Consider the following 21,471-nt stretch of genomic DNA (forward strand, 5'->3'; position numbering starts at 1 on the left):
CAACACGTATAGAAAGAGGAGAGAATAAGCAAATCATGTGGGTTTTGAATGAGGAAAATGTGAGGGAAGAGATGGGATGTATTTGTTGAAAGGTGCAACGAGAGGAAAGTAAAATACCTACCCCACCTCCTTGTCTATTACCAGACCTAGGAGTGTGGCTGAAGTGGAGACCCCCATGTGACAGAGCAGCAGTGGATGCTGTGTCTAGGGGAGAGAGCCAGGTTTCTGTTAGGGCCAGAAGGTTGAGGGGGTGGGAGATAAAGAGGTCATGTATAGAAGTGAGTTTGTTGCAAACAGAGTAAGAGTTCCAGAGTGCACAAGTGAAAGGGGTTGTGGCTTTTGATGCAAGAGGAATGTGAGTAAGGTTTGCAGAGTTTTGTTTTTTGAGTCTGTGGGACGGTACACATGGATGTATCCTCCTCATCAGACTGATGAGGGAGAGCAACCTGTGTAGCAGAAGATGGAGCAGAAACCTACTGTCTGAATCTCTAATTTTCCTCTTGCGTTTTCCCTTTAGCATAGGAAAAGCAGAAAATACATAAGATACCAGAGTTGCAATTTCTGTAAGCAAATATACTCATCCATGAGGCTGAGAGAAACTGCAGGGCATTGCATGTGACACCATTGAAGCTTGGGACGTTTAAGGAGAAAACTCCGACATTGCCTGAGCAGCAGCATCCTAAGAGTGTTGCTCAGAGGGCAACACTCAACATTCAAGAGATGTAACCGATTATGCCACACAGAATAGTATAATCAGAACAAAAAGTGCATCAGGGCATAACAGGCCTATACCAAAAACACAGAGCCATCCATGTCAATAATAAATGACAAGCAAATGAAATATTTATTATATGAAATTATTGTGCACTGTCACTTTAAAAATCTTGCTGCAGAAAATATCTGTAGAATTAGGCTACAATATTTGCAATTAGCCAAACATAAAACTCTTTTACACAACACCCTCTTGTACTGCTTAAGAGAAGAGGGAAAACAAACTGCAGAGCTCCCTTGCCGAATGAGGCATTAACAAAATGTCTTCAACAGAGAGGACGCTGCTCCACACAGTGAAGAAAGCGTAAGCGGATCACGTGGCTAGCCGACGGAAAACCGTGCAGAGAAACACAAGTGCGCATCTCTGCACCACATAAAAGTACCGTTAGTTAGTTGTAAAGACAGAAACCGCCTAAAACATTGTGCCCAAGCAAACTAAATGGCAAAGACAAGAGCCATTGCAGTTAGGAGCAATAACGGACTTGACATACAATACAAAATTAGCTCAAATGAAAAAAATGCGCACACTGATAAATACATATGCCCAAAACAAGCAGCCTGTGTAGATTGCAAAACCTACGATCCTGAATGAGCCAGCACACAATGAATTAAAAGGGGATATACTTTAAAATGCAAATAAAAAGAAATAACCCCTTAGTCTCTAAATTGACATGAAAAGTGCCTGCTTCCTGTCTGAAAATATCCTGTATAAAGGATATATCTGTCCCATAACGATGCAGCTAATTAGTTTATTTTCTTAAGTGCCATATCTCCTACCTAGAAAACAAAAGGCACTTACCTGCATCTAGCCACCCGGCAGGAGGACAGCCTACACGGTGTGAGAGGACTCCACTCCTCAGAGACCTGCAGAAAGAGAGAGAACAGAGTAAACCTACTCTGGCTTTCTATACCATGGGCAGGCAACAAATATGTTAGGAAAATGCAGCAAGGCCCACCTCACAAGTTCCTAGCTGCTTTAAAGCCACCACTACTCTACTGAAGAGATTAACGTGGACTATGGCTAGACCCAAAAAATCTTGCTTGTAGCGAAATAAATCCAATTTTCTTCAGACACTAGAACTTCTCCTCCATTGACAGAGGCAAAGAGAATGACTGGGGTTTGTGAAAAGGGGAGTTATACTTAAGAGCTTGGCTGTGGTGCTCTTTGCCTCTTCCTGCTGGCCAGGAGTGATATACCCACTAGTAACTGAGGACGTCATGGACTCACCATATCTTAGAAAATAAATTGGTGTATACTGTCCCCTTAATCTCACATAAAACCACAAGTGCTTACATATAATTGCATTTAATCCCTTTTTCTGCACCAATCATTTATATATTGAAGACAAAGTCAGTGACATAAATTCATTAAGAATTCAGAAGACAACTCTCTAGTGACTTAACGCCAGAGGCAATGTGCCCATGTTTCACAAAGACCTCATCATCTTCTTTAAGCAACACAAGCTTTAATCATTTCTATGAATATTTAAAATAGTTATTTTCTATTTATTCTGGTGAATTAGAAAGATATTTCATAGTGTTAAGTGCCATGTATTATAGAAGAACATTGTCAATACGGCGCACAGAAATACTCACTGCTGTATCCAAACAAGGAAACGATAGCCAGTAACAGGCTCACCAACAGCACAGGCGATCTCTTCTGCAGCATGTCCGAGATTAACCCCTGCACAGTGCCACCTGAAGGGAAAGGTCGGAGTTAAACAGGTCCTTTCTAAAACCACCAGATAACGCATCAGTAGCAGATGCACATTTACTGCTCTGCAGAACAGGGCAGCTAGTGATAATGATGCATAAAACATTTGGACACAGGGGCATTACACTAAAATAAAACACAATTGCAATATAAATACATTATTTACTATAGACAAATACTGTAAAGATATTCACAAATGAGTGGAACACACATAAGGTAGCCTAAGAATGACTTAAAAGGACACCTTGTAATCACAATACATTTCTGTTGTGCTGCTATAGAATAACATACCAGCCAAGTCTTAATGTTTTGAATCACATTTACATTTTTTTTTACTGCAATTATGTTTTAATAGCCAAACTTCACCCGCTATTTGCCTTATTTGGAGAAGCCAATCGGGGCTTTAGTCCATAGACAACAAGGCTAGCCCATAAAGTTAGTATAAAGTACTCTTTTTTTGCAGTTATTATTTGATAAAGCCAATTAGTGAAAATATGTGGCAGGGTTAGCCTTGACGAGTCAGCAGGTAGCAATCATAAGCATATATATTGGCCTAGAGGGAAGTGACACAGTATGTTACACGGGGGGAGGGGGTAAACATACTTTGCAATTAGGTAAAACCATTTGTGGTCTTAATATTTAGCCAACTGTGCACAGTATACAACAAACTACACAAAAAGCACTTAGCCCATACAGCTTGCCCTTAAAGGGACAGTCTACTGGAAAATCTGTATTGTTTAAAAAGATAGATAGTCCCTTTATTACGGTTATATGAATACACTTTTTACCTATGTGATTACCTTGTAGGGACATTAAACCCCAAATTTTTCTTTCATGATCCAGATAGAGAATAACATTTTAAACAACATTCCAATTTACTAGTATTATTTAATTTGCTTCATTCTTCAGATATCCTTTGTTGAAGAAATAGCAATGCACAAGGTGAGCCAATCCCACGAGGCATCTATGTGCAGCCACCAATCAGCAGCGACTGAGCCTATTCAGATATGCTTTTCATCAAAGGATATCAAGAGAATGAAGTTAATTAGATAATAGAAGTAAATTAGAAAGTTGTTTAAAATTGCATGTTCTTTCGAAATCCTGAAACAAAAAAAATCTGGGTTTCATGTCCCTTTAAGCCTCTGCAGACTGCCCCGTTATCTTAGTGCTTTTAACAGACTTGTATTTTAGCCAATCAGTGCTGAGATAAGAGGCGGTCTTTAAAGGGACAGTCTACACCAGATTTTTATTGTCTAAGAAGATAAATAATCACTATTACCCATTCCCCAGTTTTGCATAACCAACACAGTTGAATTAATATATGTTTTACCTCTAATTACCTTGTATCTAAGCCTCTGCAGACTGCCCCCTTGTCTCAGTGCTTTTGACAGACATGCAGTTCAGCCAATCAGTGCAGACTCCTAAATAACTCCACGGAGTGAGCACGATATCTATATTACACACATGAACTAGTACTGTCTAACTGTGAACATTTTTCAAAATGCTCTAAACTAAGGGGCGGTTTTCAACGGTTTAGAAATCAGTTTGAGCCTACCAAGGTTTAGCTTTTTAAAAATACCACCAAGGGAACAAAGCAAATTTGATGATAAAAGTCAATTGGAATTTTTTTTAAATTGCAAGCCCAATCTGAATCATGACAGTTAAATTTTGACTAGACTGTCGCTTTAAGGGCTTAAAAATTATCAAATGAGCCTACCTAGGTTTAGCTTTCAAAAAAGAATACCAAGAAAACATAGCAAATTTGCTGATAAAAGTAAATTGGAAAGTGGTTTAAAACCACATGCCCTATCTGAATCATGAACGTTTAATTTTGACTTGAGTGTCCCTTTAAGAATTACCGTTTGTTGTGTAACTTGGAAAACACAGTCTGACATTTTCCTAAATCTGACACACCCTAGAAATATAGTGGTTATGTAAATAAAAAGCAATGAATTCCCATCTAAAACCACCTTTGCCAGTGAGCTGCTTTTCCACTGAGCTTTGAAGTAATTTGCTCAGGGTGTTGCGGTGTCTGTAGTAATTTGCTCAGGGTGTTGCAGTGTCTGTAGTAATTTGCTCAGGGTGTTGCAGTGTCTGTAGTAATTTGCTCAGGGTGTTGCAGTGTCTGTAGTAATTTGCTCAGGGTGTTGCAGTGTCTGTAGTAATTTGCTCAGGGTGTTGCAGTGTCTATAGTAATTTGCTCAGGGTGTTGCAGTGTCTATAGTAATTTGCTCAGGGTGTTGCAGTGTCTATAGTAATTTGCTCAGGGTGTTGCAGTGTCTGTAGTAATTTGCTCAGGGTGTTGCAGTGTCTGTAGTAATTTGCTCAGGGTGTTGCAGTGTCTGTAGTAATTTGCTCTGGGTGTTGCAGTGTCTGTAGTAATTTGCTCTGGGTGTTGCCGTGTCTGTAGTAATTTGCTCAGGGTGTTGCAGTGTCTGTAGTAATTTGCTCAGGGTGTTGCAGTGTCTGTAGTAATTTGCTCAGGGTGTTGCAGTGTCTGTAGTAATTTGCTCTGGGTGTTGCAGTGTCTGTAGTAATTTGCTCTGGGTGTTGCCGTGTCTGAAGTAATTTGCTCTGGGTGTTGCCGTGTCTGAAGTAATTTGCTCTGGGTGTTGCCGTGTCTGAAGTAATTTGCTCTGGGTGTTGCCGTGTCTGAAGTAATTTGCTCTGGGTGTTGCCGTGTCTGAAGTAATTTGCTCTGGGTGTTGCCGTGTCTGAAGTAATTTGCTCTGGGTGTTGCCGTGTCTGAAGTAGTTTGCTCTGGGTGTTGCCGTGTCTGAAGTAATTTGCTCTGGGTGTTGCAGTGTTTGAAGTAATTTGCTCTAGGTGTGACAGTGCCTGTAGTCATGTGCTCAGGGTGTTGTGCTGCCTGTAGTCATTTGCTCAGGGTGTGACAGTGCCTGTAGTCATGTGCTCAGGTTGTTGTGCTGCCTGTAGTCATTTGCTCAGGGTGTGACAGTGCCTGTAGTCATGTGCTCAGGTTGTTGTGCTGCCTGTAGTCATTTGCTCAGGGTGTTGCCGTGTCTGAAGTAATTTGCTCTGGGTGTTGCCGTGTCTGAAGTAATTTGCTCAGGGTGTTGCAGTGTTTGAAGTAATTTGCTCTGGGTGTTGCAGTTCTGTAGTAATTTGCTCTGGGTGTTGCCGTGTCTGAAGTAATTTGCTCTGGGTGTTGCAGTGTCTGTAGTAATTTGCTCAGGGTGTTGCCGTGTCTGAAGTAATTTGCTCTGGGTGTTGCAGTTCTGTAGTAATTTGCTCTGGGTGTTGCAGTGCCTGCAGTTATGTGCTCAGGGTGTTGCAGTGTCTTAAGTCATTTGCTCAGGGTGTTGTGCTGCCTGCAGTCATTTGCTCAGGGTGTTGTGCTGCCTGTAGTCATTTGCTCAGGGTGTTGTGCTGCCTGTAGTCATTTGCTCAGGGTGTTGTGCTGCCTGTAGTCATTTGCTCAGGGTGTTGCAGCGTCGGTTCCTTACCTATGATTCCTCCGATATCGTACCAGATAGAAAGCTGGTCGGCCTCTGCTTCTTTCCATTTAAAGTTGATGCTCAAGTAGAAGGGAAGCCAGAAAAAGAAAGAGTAGTTCACCAGCTTGAGACAGGCGTAAGCCAGAGAGTACTGCGGAGGGAGACACAGAAAGAGCGGGAATGAAACAAGGCGATAGCATCCAGCAGCCTCTTTACCAGCCTTGACTAGTAGGAACAACACGTGTAACTTGCTGTTTATTACTAAAGCCCTTCGCCAGGTGGTTCTGTCCTCTCTGTAACAGCCAAAGGGTTAAAGTCCTTTTCCTCTAAGCTCGGTCTAGTGTAGAGTTGTCCTTCATACTTATTACGGAAGTGCATATTGTCTATATCACTATTATGTATTTACTAGAAGTGTTACAACAAAAGGGATTCCAAAAACATATCCTGGGATTGGTCTGTGTTATCTCTAGCAGGTACACAGGAGAGGGAGTAAAATAAATTGTGTTTAATTAAACACAAACAGAAAGTTAAAAAGTGACTCATGCTTTTTGTTTTGTTTTTTAGAGAGAAAAAAAATATTTTAAAAGGATCATTGAGCACAAAATAAATGTTAGATAGAAAGATTTAATCAATATAACAATTAGCATGAAACTAATATGCAGATGTATTTTAAAATTACATTAGCTGTTTAAATGTTGAAGAAATGAGGGTAACGTCTGAGTGTTTATAAGGTAATGGCACCTTCGTGCTGGAACACAGGCTCCCTATGACTATTTGCCTTATCTTATCTCCTCTGCTGAGGATGGTTACAAATGAACGACTAACGTGTTTTCTAAATGGTCTAAATACATAAAGTTTGGCAACACTAGTTCCTATGTAACAGACATGTGATACTTAGGTATTCTTCTATATTAGCAGAGTGTGCAGGCAGCCCTCACCAGCAGCACACCAGGCAAGCAGCAAGCCTGCAGGAACCCGATTGCTTCAGGGGGGCTGGCGCCATCTGCAGCCTGCACTGAATAATTCCTTTCATCCTCCACTTCATTGTCTTCGTTGATTAACGGCCTATTTGCGTCTTCATCTGAGCTTCCCGCATCAGCCTCGTTCTCACAGGTTTCTGGGAGGCCTGAAATTTACAACACAGAAGTAACACATTTATACCAAGAAACTGATTTAACATTCCTTCAGTGCAATTTATAAACAAACAAAAACACAACAAACTACAGATCAAAAATGCAAAACCTGGAGTCACTTAAAGGGCCACTCAATGCAGTAGAATTGCATAATTAACAAGTGCATAATAAAAAGACAATGATTTAACACCTACACTGAATTTCAAATAAGCAGCAGATTTTTTTCTGACAAATTTATTTTTTCTCTAATTTTCCGGCCCCCTATATAATGTGACAGACATCAGCCAATTACAAACGAGTATAGGTATACCCTGTGAGCTTGTACAGATAAAATGTGTATATAAAAAGACTGTGCAAAATGTTATAAAGGGAAGTAAATTGGAAAGTGTCTTAAAACTGATGCTCTATCTAAATCATAAGTTTATTTTGGCTTCAGTGTCCCTTTAAAAGGGACACTAAACCCACATTTTTTTCTTTAATGATTCAGATAGAGCAGCAATTTTAAGCAACTTTTTAATTTACTCCTATTATCAATTTTTCTTAATTATCTTGCTATCTTTATTTAAAAAGCAGGAATTTAAAGCTTAGAAGCCAGCCCATTTTAGGTTCAGCACCCTGGATAGCGCTTGCTTATTGGTGGCTACATTTAGCAAACCAATAAGCAAGCGTAAGCCAGGTCTGAACCAAAAATGGGCCATCCATTAAGTTTTACATTCCTGCTTTTTAAATAAGGATAACAAGAGAATGAAGAAAAATTGATAATAGAAGTAAATTAGAAAGTTGCTTAAAATTGCTGCTGTATCTGAATAATTAAATACATTTTTTTTGGTTTAGTGTCCCTTTAAGTTCCACAAAGCTCTCTTTTGCTCCTAAATGATCTAATAAACCTAATTTACTAATCTGCCAGTGCTATACAAACCTTAGCGAATATGCGCACACACTTATTTATATCGATCTTACAATTAATCGTACAGGAAGTAATAACATGGCCTCTGTGAACATGATGCATTTACTTATTTTTTACTGTGTCTGCTCTGAATTCATAGGGACATTAATGTTAATGTTTGTTGTATTCAAAGAAGGCATTTAAATTTATTGCATTAAAAACAGATGCTAATGTGCGGAACAATAAACACTTTCTGTGCTTGTGGAACCAGCCTGTAGAATCTATCACGCAGAGCAGTTATGCACATGCGCACACCTCTTGTTAGTTACAATATAAAAAGATTTAATGGAAGAAAAATATTCTTAACATATCTAGATAGTGCTGTTTTATATGCATGATTTATTACAAAACAAACAGTCTATGTCCTTTTGATTGCATGTTAACCATCTGTAACACAACCAAACTGCTATCACTGGAAAACACCAGAAGTCCTGCCATCCCTGTGCTTTCTTCCACCCTTTCAAGGTCATCAATATACAGATCCTATTCGCTGTTTATTCTACAATAGGAATATGCAATTATTCCTGCCACTCTGCCTCCCAAAACAGGAAATAAAAACTGTTTTGACTAAAAACCATTTAGTCACAATACTGACAGCACTCAGGAGGATCAGAAGGATCAGGGGGATCTGCATATCCCAATTTCTTTCTTAGCAGTTCTTCTCCTCTCAACTCCTCTTCCCTCAGAAATATCCCATTCCTCCTCCATGTACCCAAATCTATTCAAAATGAAAAAATAAATAAATAAAAAGGAAACAAATCAAGATGGTAATAGGCAGTGTAATGTCATATAAAACAATTGTGTTTACCACTATGGTAAAAAATCCTCTTCTCTGCAGCTGGTTATTCCCTTTAATCTCTGGGTGGATATAACATATTTGTTTGTGGGCATATGTAGGTATGAGGAACTTATGACACATTTTATACTTCTTGTGTTAAGAATTGTTTATATACATCAAAGTTAGTTTATTGTTTATAACAACAACGTTAGAAAGTCATAAGGATAGGTCGACGTTTCGGCTTATATAGAAGCCTTCATCAAGACAGATGAACAACTCACAACGGCGACAAGCAGCCGCACACAACACCACCGGCAAAACAGAAAGGTTCTGTTTTGCCGGTGGTGTTGTGTGCGGCTGCTAGTCGCCGTTGTGAGTTGTTCATCTGTCTTGATGAAGGCTTCTATGTAAGCCGAAACGTCGACCTATTCTCATGACTTTCTAACGTTGTTGTTATAAACAATAAACTAACTTTGATGTATATAAATCCTGAGAGTGCCCTCCCTTTCCTAGCTCTTATCTACAATCCATTGAGGATTGCACCCAGGTGCTTCATTATTAGTTGAAGCTGGATGCTGGAACACGTGCTAATTGGATAATATATATATATATATATATATATATATATATATATATATACACATATATACATACACATACATACACACATATACTTATAAGGCTTGTCAATGCCAAGCAATAAAGCAGTGGAAGATCTGCTTATCAGCCAGTGAGCAATCACTCCTTAAAAATAGTGCTCTTTAATGCGCATGACTCAAGTTTAGAAGGGACACTCAAGTCAAAATTAAAGTTTCATGAGTCAGATAGAGCAGCAATTTTAAACAATTTTCCTATTATATTTACACTGTTTGAGTCACCAGCTCCTACGTATATGCATTTGTGATTGGCTGATGGTTGTCACATGAAATCTACTACTCCTTTGAAGTTCAGACTAAGTGCTATTGCTACTTGCGTATGCCTCTTGTCTTGTCATATGCTCACCAGATATGTTCAGCTAGCTTCCAGTAGTGCATTGTTGCTGTAAAGCTGACTTTATCTATGCGTTTAACTTTTTTGTAGACGATAAACACGCAGTTATGTGCAAGCAAAAGGGCAATAATAAAATGCTCTACCGCATTACAGCATTTTCTTTTTTACACTGTGCCCCTTTAATTTCCAAACCCAGGAGGAAAGGCTGATATGTACTTACAGCTAAGCAGTAGTGGGAATGCTTAAAGGGATATAAAACAGTCTGTTTTAACGTTGTAATAAAAATAGCACTAAGCAGGGGCTTCTATTTAATAGAAATCATTGCACTGTGTATTATTCAGCATTTTAAAAGGATTTCACCATTTATTTATTTATTTTTACTTGATTTGAGAAGGGAGCATTACTTCCTGTCACAGCCCCACAAGAGGGCTTTGGTTTCTACAGGAATGCAAAGTAGCAGCTTTTCCTTTGAAGCGTTGCTAGGAGACATCTGCTCTAGTTGTAGTTTGTGTATTGCCCATGCTCAGTAGAGGACTGCAAAAATCATGTGACAGTACAACTTAAACAAACATTATACACTTGTTTTTTTCTTTGCATAAATGTTTTGTAGATTATCTATTTATATAGCCCAAAAAGGTGGGGGGTTTTTTGTTGTTTTTTTTTTTAAATGGATAGTTTTGCTTTTTTTTTATATCACAGTTTCAGAAACAACAAATCTTAATAAAATATAAATAATAATTATGATTAGAAATATAAATGATCGCCCAGATATATAAATAAAGATAAACCTCAGGTTTTCTGATAAGGTATATCTCCTTAAAGTATGATAGGGTTAGGTAAAATGATTTCCCACAATGATAAATAGCGGTCTCTCTCGGACCCCCTAGAGCAGAATTTGGGTCAGAATGGGGAATTTTAGGGGAGAAGATAAAATAACAAAATGGGCCACTTTTGGACTCCAAATGGAGACTACTAGCTTGTGAAAAAAACGGTTTGTACATTTTAGATATATGTACATGTATTCAGCTTATCAGGCTAAGTTTTGGATACCCACATAAGTGGACAAATGTGTGAGTTAATGAGATATCCAAAAATGGTCAACAAACAAATGAACTGGCTGATAAAGTAAACCTTACACAGTTAACAAATATATTATAATGTGCTGTATGAAAAACAAATAACTAGATAAGTCCACATGAAATCTTCAAATAGCTATCGATACCATAATTACCAGAGGATTCTGTAAGGCTTAGGGCCCGTCAAGACAAAGTTGAAGGTGGTGTAATGTTGAATACATGAACAGTACTGGACACAGTGGGAACAAGAAAACATGGCATAAGGGAACACCGGTGACAACTACAAAAAATGTAACCTACAGTAATATTAAGCGGTTCAAATAGGTAAAGGGTACATAAGAGTAAAAGGGCACAATATTTAAGTGAACAGTTCATCTTAAAGGGTATATTAGAAGCGATCCCGAGGTGATCAGGTCACAGAGCATGATACACTTATACTTTTGACATCATAAAGACAGACGTGTTATACCATTAGATGAGTTTGTATATCTAATATATGGCAATGTTCCCTGTAGATGGTAGCCTATTTTGAAATATAAGGATGTCAAGCTGCAACAAAGAAAAAAATAGCGAGCCCTGCCGACCCGGCCAATGGCAGCAGAAGTATATCTGCATGTTTATATGACAATATTGCATGATGAGACAGCAAGATATAGTAGGCAAATCAAAGTCTATATCCGTCACAACAATTGCTGTTAATATAAGTAGGAATTAGAAAGGGGATTTATAAATAATTTGTGTGTGGTAATATTAGTAGGAATAAGTAATTGTACCCAGAGCCCTTCATCTGAGCAGACAGATCACTAACCGTTATAGAAAGTGTGAAATAACAGTTGAGAGGCTTCATTATAGGCATTAAGGAAAGATATATCTGATATTAATAAACAATAAAGCTTTGTGTAAGTATTATCCCTCACACGTCCAGTATAGATGGAAAGTCCAAGGAGCGGCATTCAATGTCCCCAATTTCAACCGACGCCAGTGTAGCTGTGCTTACTATGTCCCAAAAATGTCCAAACATCTCGTCAAGAGCCATCAAGCATGTTTAGCCGACTCCGGATTTATAATGAATTTTGGTGGTCTCGGGGCAATCTGTTTCTCATGGAACCGACTCCCGTTTCTCAGATCTGGGTTGGCGACATGTAGTAACTGTTCTCCTTGTAGAGTCTCAATATATGGTCCTTGTCGGGACCCGTGCCATTGGATGCGAGCACATCATGGAACATAGTTCCCGGAGTGAGTCGTCAAGCTATATGAAGCTACGGCTGAGCTTTTCGTGTCTTGGTTGCTGATCCCCTCTAATGTGATTTGAGAAGTGCTCATTACTATGCCGCTTCTTTCGACCGATTCATAGTCGGTGGGTTCAGAAGGCCCAACGCTCTCGGCTCCACTTTCCGGATCGTGTTTGTCTTTTAATGTTAAGGGATCTTCCCTAGGATATGCAGGCACAATTATGAAGGCCTGGAATAGCTGTTGTTCGAGTTGTTCAAAATGAATAGTGATTAGCCGTTTTATCTTATGCTCCCATAAAGATAGCCCTGCCATAGCCTGATCCGAGGTTCTTGTATGCATATTTTCCTGTGACAGCATGGCATCCCACTGTGTCATATCGGTCTTAGATGGATTAGAGCGAGCCAGAAGTCATGTTCTTGTACATATATGTACACACACACATACACACAGTACACACGTAGTATTACACAGCTTTACAAACTGTTATGCCCAGATTACCGGGGGGGGCAGATGAAGTCTGGCTCTATTCTGGGCCGCTACTGCGTACCTAGTTTTGTTAATTTTTAAATAACATTGCTCTGGTTTTCAGACTCCTAACCAAGCCCCAAAGTTATAGGAGAATACCGACGTATACCTACTCCAGCTTGCTTCCGTTTGTGTAAAGGGTCTTTTCATATTCAAAGGAAGGGGGAGGGGGGAGTGTCTGATAACCTTTTAAACAGAGCTAAACTGGAAGCTTCTAAGTAACTTTTTAAACGGTTTTATACTAGATTTTTTTATATCAGTATCTGTGCATATTATTCTTTATAGTAGTGTCTATTACATGCAGTTATATGAAAATTGGTGTATACTCCAAAAAACTGGTGTCTACTCCAGACATGTTATTGTTCCCCAGTTTTGCATAACCAACACAGTTATAATAATACACTTTTTATCTCTGTGATTACCCTGTATCTAAGCCTCAGCAGACTGCCCCCTTATCTCAGTGCTGACTCATTCATAACTCCACAGGAGTGAGCACAGTGTTATCTATAAGACACACATTAACTAGCGCTGACTTAATGTGAAAAGCTAATAAAATGCACTTAGATAACGATGGCCTGCAGGGGCTCAGAAACAGGCAGAGATTTAGAGGTTATAAAGTATATTAATATATCAGTGTTGGTTGTGCAAAGCTAGGGAATGGGTAGTAAAGGTGCTATCTATCTTTTTAACCCTTTGAGTGCTAAGCACTTTCCCACCTGGGTGCTAAGCTTTTTTAAGTTTTTTTTTTTTCCAGTTTTTTTCCAACGGTGGGTCTTGGGGGTCTGTAGCTGCTTAGATGCCTGATATACAGGCTTCTAAGCAGCATGCCCTCTGCTCCTATACTTAAAGGGACACTGTACCCAAATTTTTTCTTTTGTAATTCAGAAAGAGCATGCAATTTTAAGCAACTTTCTAATTTACTCCTATTATCAATTTTTCTTCGTTCTCTTGCTATCATTATTTGAAAAAGAAGGCATCTAAGCTTTTTTTGGTTTCAGTACTCTGGACAGCACTTTTTTATTGGTGGTTGAATTTATCCACCAATCAGCAAGGACAACCCAGGTTGTTCACCAAAAATGGGCCGGCATCTAAACTTACATTCTTGCATTTCAAATAAAGATATCAAGAGAATGAAGAAAATTTGATAATAAGAGTAAATTAGAAAGTTGCTTAAAATTTCATGCTCAATCTGAATCACGAAAGAAAATTTTTGGGTACAGTGTCCCTTTAACATTGTTACAGTAAGTATAAATAAAGTTGTGTAGTGACGTCATCACGTCATTGCACGTGATGTCACTGTGAAGTCACTATGCAGGCCCGATCGCCGGGGTAGGAGCGGGTGGGAGCCCCCAGATCTCCCTCAAGGTGGGAGAGTGCTAGCTTTGGCTCTGAGCCGTCGTTAGCACCAGAGTGGGAAAGTCTGCTACGGCTTAGAGCCGTCGTTAGCACTCAAGGGGTTTAACAATAACAATTTTGGAGTAGACTGTCCCTTTAAGTTCTGTAATGGTAGCTCCCTTATCTAGCTGCAGGCAGTGGCTACACTGAGAATTTCTTAGTGATCATTTAGAAAAAAAATGGTTTCTTTTTATGATAACTTTGACTTAACTTCATATGTCTATTTTATTAAAGGAGCGCTGTTTAATATCCCTTTAAGTAAAACACAATAAGAAATGATTTCCTCTCACCCAATGCAGTAATACAGCGGTGAGTATAGCAACTTACCCAATTCTTTGGGAGAGGTGACCAGGCCAAAAAAGATAATGAGCCCTCCAGCAAACTGCACAGCAGCGGTCACCAGAAACGCATACTGTAGACATGAAAAGATTCCGTATTATTAAACGCACCAATCTAGGCAATGCTTCTTTCATCTGAAAGTGCGAATCTCAAAATGCAGAAGTTATTTTTTTCATAAAAAAAAAAAAACACATCACACACATTCCTAAATAAACCAAGGCTTGTAGAGGTCCGTCCCTATCCACCAACAGTGGTGTGAGGATTGTTCTTATCAGCCAATGAACATCAGTAGGAACAAAACAGATACTGACAAATTAGTTTCAGTTTTAATAGAAACCAACCCTTTAACCATTTCCTGCCAGGACTCGTTTGTCTACATCAGAGCAAAGCTCCGATGTAAACAAATGAGTGAAAATTGAATTCACGCGATCATTCATACGGTTGTGTAATTTTAATGATGGGATCAGGTCAGGGGGGAATGTCTATGACGCATGTCCCCCAGCCCATGATCCCATATAGGAAGCCGCTAAGGTTTCAGGACAGCCGAACGGTTAGGACGTTCTAAGGACGCTAAAGCCCAGTACAGTTAGAACGGCATAGAACATCCTAACGGGCGGGAAGGGGTTAAAGATGTACAAACAACTTTAGCAAGGAATAACGTCTCTTAAAATCACATTCTTAGTATAAAGCTATTGATATTTATTGGACTTTTACAGAAGAGTTTACGCCGACAAATATATTGTTACACAGTGAATCCCCGAAATCAGATCTCACAACCCCTTCAAGAACAGCAGATCCTATAATAATGTGTGTATCAGCACAGAGGTGCAGCTATCCTATAATAATGTGTGTATCAGCACAGCGGTGCAGCTATCCTATAATAATGTGTGTATCAGCGGTGCAGCTATCCTATAATAATGTGTGTATCAGCACAGCGGTGCAGCTATCCTATAATAATGTGTGTATCAGCGGTGCAGCTATCCTATAATAATGTGTGTATCAGCGGTGCAGCTATCCTATAATAATGTGTGTATCAGCACAGCGGTGCAGCTATCCTATAATAATGTGTGTATCAGCGGTGCAGCTATCCTATAATAATGTGTGTATCAGCGGTGCAGCTATCCTATAATAATGTGTGTATCAGCGGTGCAGCTATCCTATAATAATGTGTGCATCAGCGGTGCAGCTATCCTATAATAATGTGTGTATCAGCGGTGCAGCTATCCTATAATAATGTGTGTATCAGCGGTGCAGCTATCCTATAATAATGTGTGTATCAGCGGTGCAGCTATCCTATAATAATGTGTGTATCAGCGGTGCAGCTATCCTATAATAATGTGTGTATCAGCGGTGCAGCTAGCCTATAATAATGTGTGTATCAGCGGTGCAGCTATCCTATAATAATGTGTGCATCAGCGGTGCAGCAGAGCCTATAATAATGTGTGCATCAGCGGTGCAGCAGAGCCTATAATAATGTGTGTATCAGCGGTGCAGCTATCCTATAATAATGTGTGCATCAGCGGTGCAGCAGAGCCTATAATAATGTGTGTATCAGCGGTGCAGCAGAGCCTATAATAATGTGTGTATCAGCGGTGCAGCTATCCTATAATAATGTGTGCATCAGCGGTGCAGCAGAGCCTATAATAATGTGTGTATCAGCGGTGCAGCTATCCTATAATAATGTGTGTATCAGCGGTGCAGCTATCCTATAATAATGTGTGTATCAGCGGTGCGGCTATCCTATAATAATGTGTGTATCAGCGGTGCAGCTATCCTATAATAATGTGTGTATCAGCGGTGCGGCTATCCTATAATAATGTGTGTATCAGCGGTGCAGCTAGCCTATAATAATGTGTGTATCAGCGGTGCAGCTATCCTATAATAATGTGTGTATCAGCGGTGCAGCTATCCTATAATAATGTGTGTATCAGCGGTGCAGCTATCCTATAATAATGTGTGTATCAGCGGTGCAGCTATCCTATAATAATGTGTGTATCAGCGGTGCGGCTATCCTATAATAATGTGTGTATCAGCGGTGCAGCTATCCTATAATAATGTGTGTATCAGCGGTGCAGCTATCCTATAATAATGTGTGTATCAGCGGTGCAGCTATCCTATAATAATGTGTGTATCAGCGGTGCGGCTATCCTATAATAATGTGTGTATCAGCGGTGCAGCAGAGCCTATAATAATGTGTGCATCAGCGGTGCAGCTAGCCTATAATAATGTGTGTATCAGCGGTGCAGCTATCCTATAATAATGTGTGTATCAGCGGTGCAGCTATCCTATAATAATGTGTGTATCAGCGGTGCAGCAGAGCCTATAATAATGTGTGCATCAGCGGTGCAGCTAGCCTATAATAATGTGTGTATCAGCGGTGCAGCAGAGCCTATAATAATGTGTGCATCAGCGGTGCAGCTAGCCTATAATAATGTGTGTATCAGCGGTGCAGCTATCCTATAATAATGTGTGTATCAGCGGTGCAGCTATCCTATAATAATGTGTGTATGAGCGGTGCAGCTATCCTATAATAATGTGTGTATCAGCGGTGCAGCTATCCTATAATAATGTGTGTATCAGCGGTGCAGCTAGCCTATAATAATGTGTGTATCAGCGGTGCAGCTAGCCTATAATAATGTGTGTATCAGCGGTGCAGCTAGCCTATAATAATGTGTGTATCAGCGGTGCAGCTATCCTATAATAATGTGTGTATCAGCGGTGCAGCAGAGCCTATAATAATGTGTGTATCAGCGGTGCAGCTATCCTATAATAATGTGTGTATCAGCGGTGCAGCAGAGCCTATAATAATGTGTGTATCAGCGGTGCAGCTATCCTATAATAATGTGTGTATCAGCGGTGCAGCAGAGCCTATAATAATGTGTGTATCAGCGGTGCAGCTATCCTATAATAATGTGTGTATCAGCGGTGCAGCAGAGCCTATAATAATGTGTGTATCAGCGGTGCGGCTATCCTATAATAATGTGTGTATCAGCGGTGCAGCAGAGCCTATAATAATGTGTGTATCAGCGGTGCAGCTATCCTATAATAATGTGTGTATCAGCGGTGCAGCAGAGCCTATAATAATGTGTGTATCAGCGGTGCAGCAGAGCCTATAATAATGTGTGTATCAGCGGTGCGGCTATCCTATAATAATGTGTGTATCAGCGGTGCAGCAGAGCCTATAATAATGTGTGTATCAGCGGTGCAGCTATCCTATAATAATGTGTGTATCAGCGGTGCAGCAGAGCCTATAATAATGTGTGCATCAGCGGTGCAGCAGAGCCTATAATAATGTGTGTCTCAGCGGTGCAGCAGAGCCTATAATAATGTGTGTATCAGCGGTGCGGCTATCCTATAATAATGTGTGTATCAGCGGTGCAGCTATTTCCATCTCACTTACAATACAAACTATTTAAAAGGGATAAACTCAAAATGTAATTTCTCACAAAAATAATTAAAGGGACATGAAACCAAAAATATTTCTCTCATGATTCAGATAGAGCAGCAATTTTAAACAACTTTCTAATTTACTTCCATTATCAAATTGTCTTTGTTCTCTTGGTATCTTTTGTTAAAAAGCAGGGACGTAAGCTCTGGAGCGAGCGCATGTCTGGAGTACTAGATGGCAGCGGTTTTGCAAGAATGTTATCTATTAACAAGAGCACTAGATGGCAGCACTATTTCCTGCAATGTAGTTCTTCAGATATCCCTTTAAGAAAAATAAAACATTGCAATATTCTACACCGTTATCAATTAGCTCATATGCATCCCTTGCCAATTGGCCAAAGAAGACTAGAAACAAAGATTCGAACGACTCTTCAAAGGGTGTATTCCTAAACTGCTCTTGATTTGAATATCCTTGTAAATTGTGCTAACAAAAAGCTAGTGTTAGATTATTTTAAAACATTTTCGTTTGGTAGATATTTTGCAACATAGTGATAGTAAAGGTTACTAAAATTTTGGCAGCAATAAAGTCTTCAGAGGCAATTAATTTGATCCCAATGATCCATTTTACCATTTGGAGTTTATTAAATTGTGTACGAGTAAATCCTTTACCTTTATGTCTGCATTTAAAATAGCTATTTTGCCTGTGGCTGCTCGATCTATACTAAAAGTTCCTATACTTAAGTATGGGCTATATATAAAAGCTGTGTAAGCAAAGACAGAAGAATAAAAATTACATGCCCAGTGGGAGGTAGGAGAGAAGTGATAAAATTACAATTTTTATCTCTAAATATTGGGTTCTGGTACAGAGACAATATAATATTAGGAAGCATGCGTGTGATAAAATAAAGAGCTCTGATTTCCCTGCAAGCTCAACCCATTTTAATTGGTTGCGGTTTCAAAGAACAAAAACTATTATTTCATATACAAAAATACAAAAATTAAGCAAATCCTCATACATTTATATATAAATATATATATAGATAGATAGAGAGAGAGAGTATATATATATATATATATATACACTCTGCAGATTTAAGCACTTGAGGTATTGTAAATATTTGTCACAAAATATTTTATTAGTGGCTGTCCCTTGATTTGCTCATATATGATAATAAGATATACAAATGAACAGTCAAATGCAAAATGAAATGCTATGATTTGTTAGTGTATATCATGTTTGTATTGCTAATACTAAATTACTGTGTGTTTAACCTCTGCAGATCTTTTGCAATCTAGATTAAGTTGTGTGTCCAGTAAAACTATAACCTGCATTTCAGATACATCTTTCTAAGGTTAAAGGGACAGTCTAGTCAAAATTAAACTTGATTCAGATAGGGCATGCAATTTTAAATAACTTTCCAATTTACTTTTATAATCAAATTTACTTTGTTCTCTTAGTAGTCTTTGTTGAAAGCTAAACCTAGGTAGGCTAACATGCTAATTTCTAAAAAAAACAAATTATACTTCACAACCATAAAAAACAAAGTACTGTAGTATCAGGAGCTTTATGACCCTACGTATTCTTGAGAAACCCACAAACAGTACAGAGGACTGGCTGTAGGTAAAATTTCATAACACGCACAACATCCAGATTGTGCAACAAATGTTCCTTACGAGAAGAAGAATTAGGACACAGAGAAGGAACAACAAGTTCCTGATTAATATTTCTATTTAGGAAGAAACCCCAACTTATTACAAAGAACCGCCGTATCAGCATGAAAGATAAGGTAAGGCGAATCACACTGCAAAGCCGAGAGTTACAAAACTCTCAGAGTAGAAGAGATAACAAAAAAAAAAGGAAAGTAAACAAAACCTTCCAAGATAATAACTTAAAGGGACATGAAACCCAAAACTTTCTTTTAGGATTCAGATAGAGAATACAATTTTAAACAACTTTCTAATTAACTTCTATTATCTCATTTGTTTTATTCTCTTGGTATCATTTGTTGAAGGAGCAGCAATGCACTACTGGTTTCTAACTGAACACATGGGTCAGTCAATGACAATCAGTATATATTTGCAGCCACCAATCAGCAGCTAGAAAATAGGTTCTTTGCTGCTCCTGAGCTTACCTACATAAACCTTTCAAGCAAAGGATAACAATAGAAGGAAGCAAATTAAATAATAGAAGCAAAGTGGGTAGTTGCTTAAAATTGTATTCTCTATCTGAATGACAAAAGAAACATTTTGGGTTTCATGTCCCTTTAATATCTATGGAATGCAAAGGCCCAAACGGAGCCTGCTGCAAAAATCTTAAAACAAGGATAAGGCTCCAAGGAGGAGCAACAGACTTAAACACAGGCTGATTCTAACCAATGCCTGACAAAAAGAAAGCACATCTGGCACATTCTCCAGACGCTTGAGATAATGCAGAAATCCCTTCAGAGAACTGAATGACAAAAACTTCTCCGGATCTTCTTGGAAAAGGACAAAATCCCTGGAATCCTAACTCTACTCTAAGAGCAGCCCTTGGATTCGCACCAATAAAAAGGTATTTACGCCATACCTAGAGGTAAACTGTCAAGTAACAGGCTTGTGAACCTGAATCATGGTTTCAATGACCAACTCAGACAGAGCTAAGCGTTCAATCTCCAAGCAATCAGCTTCAGAGAAACAATATTGGGAAGAAGGAATGGACCCTGAGTAAAAAGGCCCTTCCTAAGAGGCAGCCTCCAAGGTGTAAGCGATGACATCTTCACTAGGTCTGCATACGAGGTCCTGAGAAGCCACGCAGGAGCTATTAAAAGTACAGATGCTTCCTCCTGTTTGATACGAGCAATGACTCGTGGAAAGAGAACAAACAGAGCAAACAGTAAAGACAAAAATCCCAAGGAACCACCAGATCGACTATCAGGGCTGCCTGCGGATCTCTGACCTTGAACCGTACCTTGGAAGCTTGGCATTCTGCCGAGACACTACCAATACAATTCCAGTCCCCCCCATTTGAGGGTTAACCTGGAGAACGCCTCAGGATGGAGAACCCACTCCCTTAGATAAGAATTCTATCTGCTCAGGAAGCCCTCTTCCCAGATGTCCACTTCTAGAAAGTGGATGGCAGATAAACAGCCCCTGTGAGCTACTGCCCACCGAACAAAGCCGAGCCCCCTCTTTCATGGCTAAGGAACCCCAAGTTCCTCCCCGAGCCACTGAGGTGAAATCTTCTAACTGGAACCTGATAAACCAGCTAAGGACAACTGAAGTTACTCATTTTTCCAAAGAAAGTGTAACATTGAGAAAGGCGACATTAGAGCCGAAACGCGTTTGTTCCGCACTTTTGATTATAGGTCAACCATTCACTCCAGCCACCTGACGCCGATGTATCCAGTTCTCGGCCAGGAAACAGAAGAGTGTTTGGCGGCCATAATTTACTTTTAAACTTTAGTTTAATACATGGTTGTGGGTAATTTAAAGGTTCCTAGGGATATTTATCCTAGATTTTAAAACATAAATAATAAAGTATGTATGATTTTATTTTTTGACTTTTTTGAGTGAGAGTGAGTGCTATAGTAACCCCTTAGCTGCCTATTTCTTGTTAGTCCTTGTAAGGAAGCACCAGAAGCTTGGAATTGGTAGAAACATTAATAAAATCCAAACATGGCCACGGTCATCTAGGTCAAATTGGATATGGAACCTGCATTTGCAGTGATATAAAGCATAGGCTGTGCT

The 21,471-nt window shown here is 39.3% G+C and overlaps 1 protein-coding gene across 2 annotated transcripts in view; it reads right to left on the reverse strand.

Annotated features, from left to right (window-relative positions):
• The window catches only part of SLC37A3 (solute carrier family 37 member 3), a 176,853-nt gene that overhangs the window by 54,570 nt on the left and 100,812 nt on the right, over nucleotides 1–21,471 (reverse strand). Inside the window, exons 8-12 of one of the 2 annotated variants that reach the window (XM_053719031.1) lie at nucleotides 14,347–14,431; nucleotides 8,618–8,740; nucleotides 6,882–7,069; nucleotides 5,953–6,094; nucleotides 2,368–2,469 (exon numbers count right to left, since the gene is read on the reverse strand). In XM_053719031.1, the coding sequence (XP_053575006.1) occupies nucleotides 2,368–2,469; nucleotides 5,953–6,094; nucleotides 6,882–7,069; nucleotides 8,618–8,740; nucleotides 14,347–14,431 (640 nt within the window). The remainder of the gene's footprint in view (nucleotides 1–2,367; nucleotides 2,470–5,952; nucleotides 6,095–6,881; nucleotides 7,070–8,617; nucleotides 8,741–14,346; nucleotides 14,432–21,471) is intronic. The other variant, XM_053719032.1, reaches the window with a different exon arrangement.

This window comes from Bombina bombina, chromosome 6 (genome assembly GCF_027579735.1).
Source record: "Bombina bombina isolate aBomBom1 chromosome 6, aBomBom1.pri, whole genome shotgun sequence".
Classification (NCBI taxonomy): domain Eukaryota; kingdom Metazoa; phylum Chordata; class Amphibia; order Anura; family Bombinatoridae; genus Bombina; species Bombina bombina.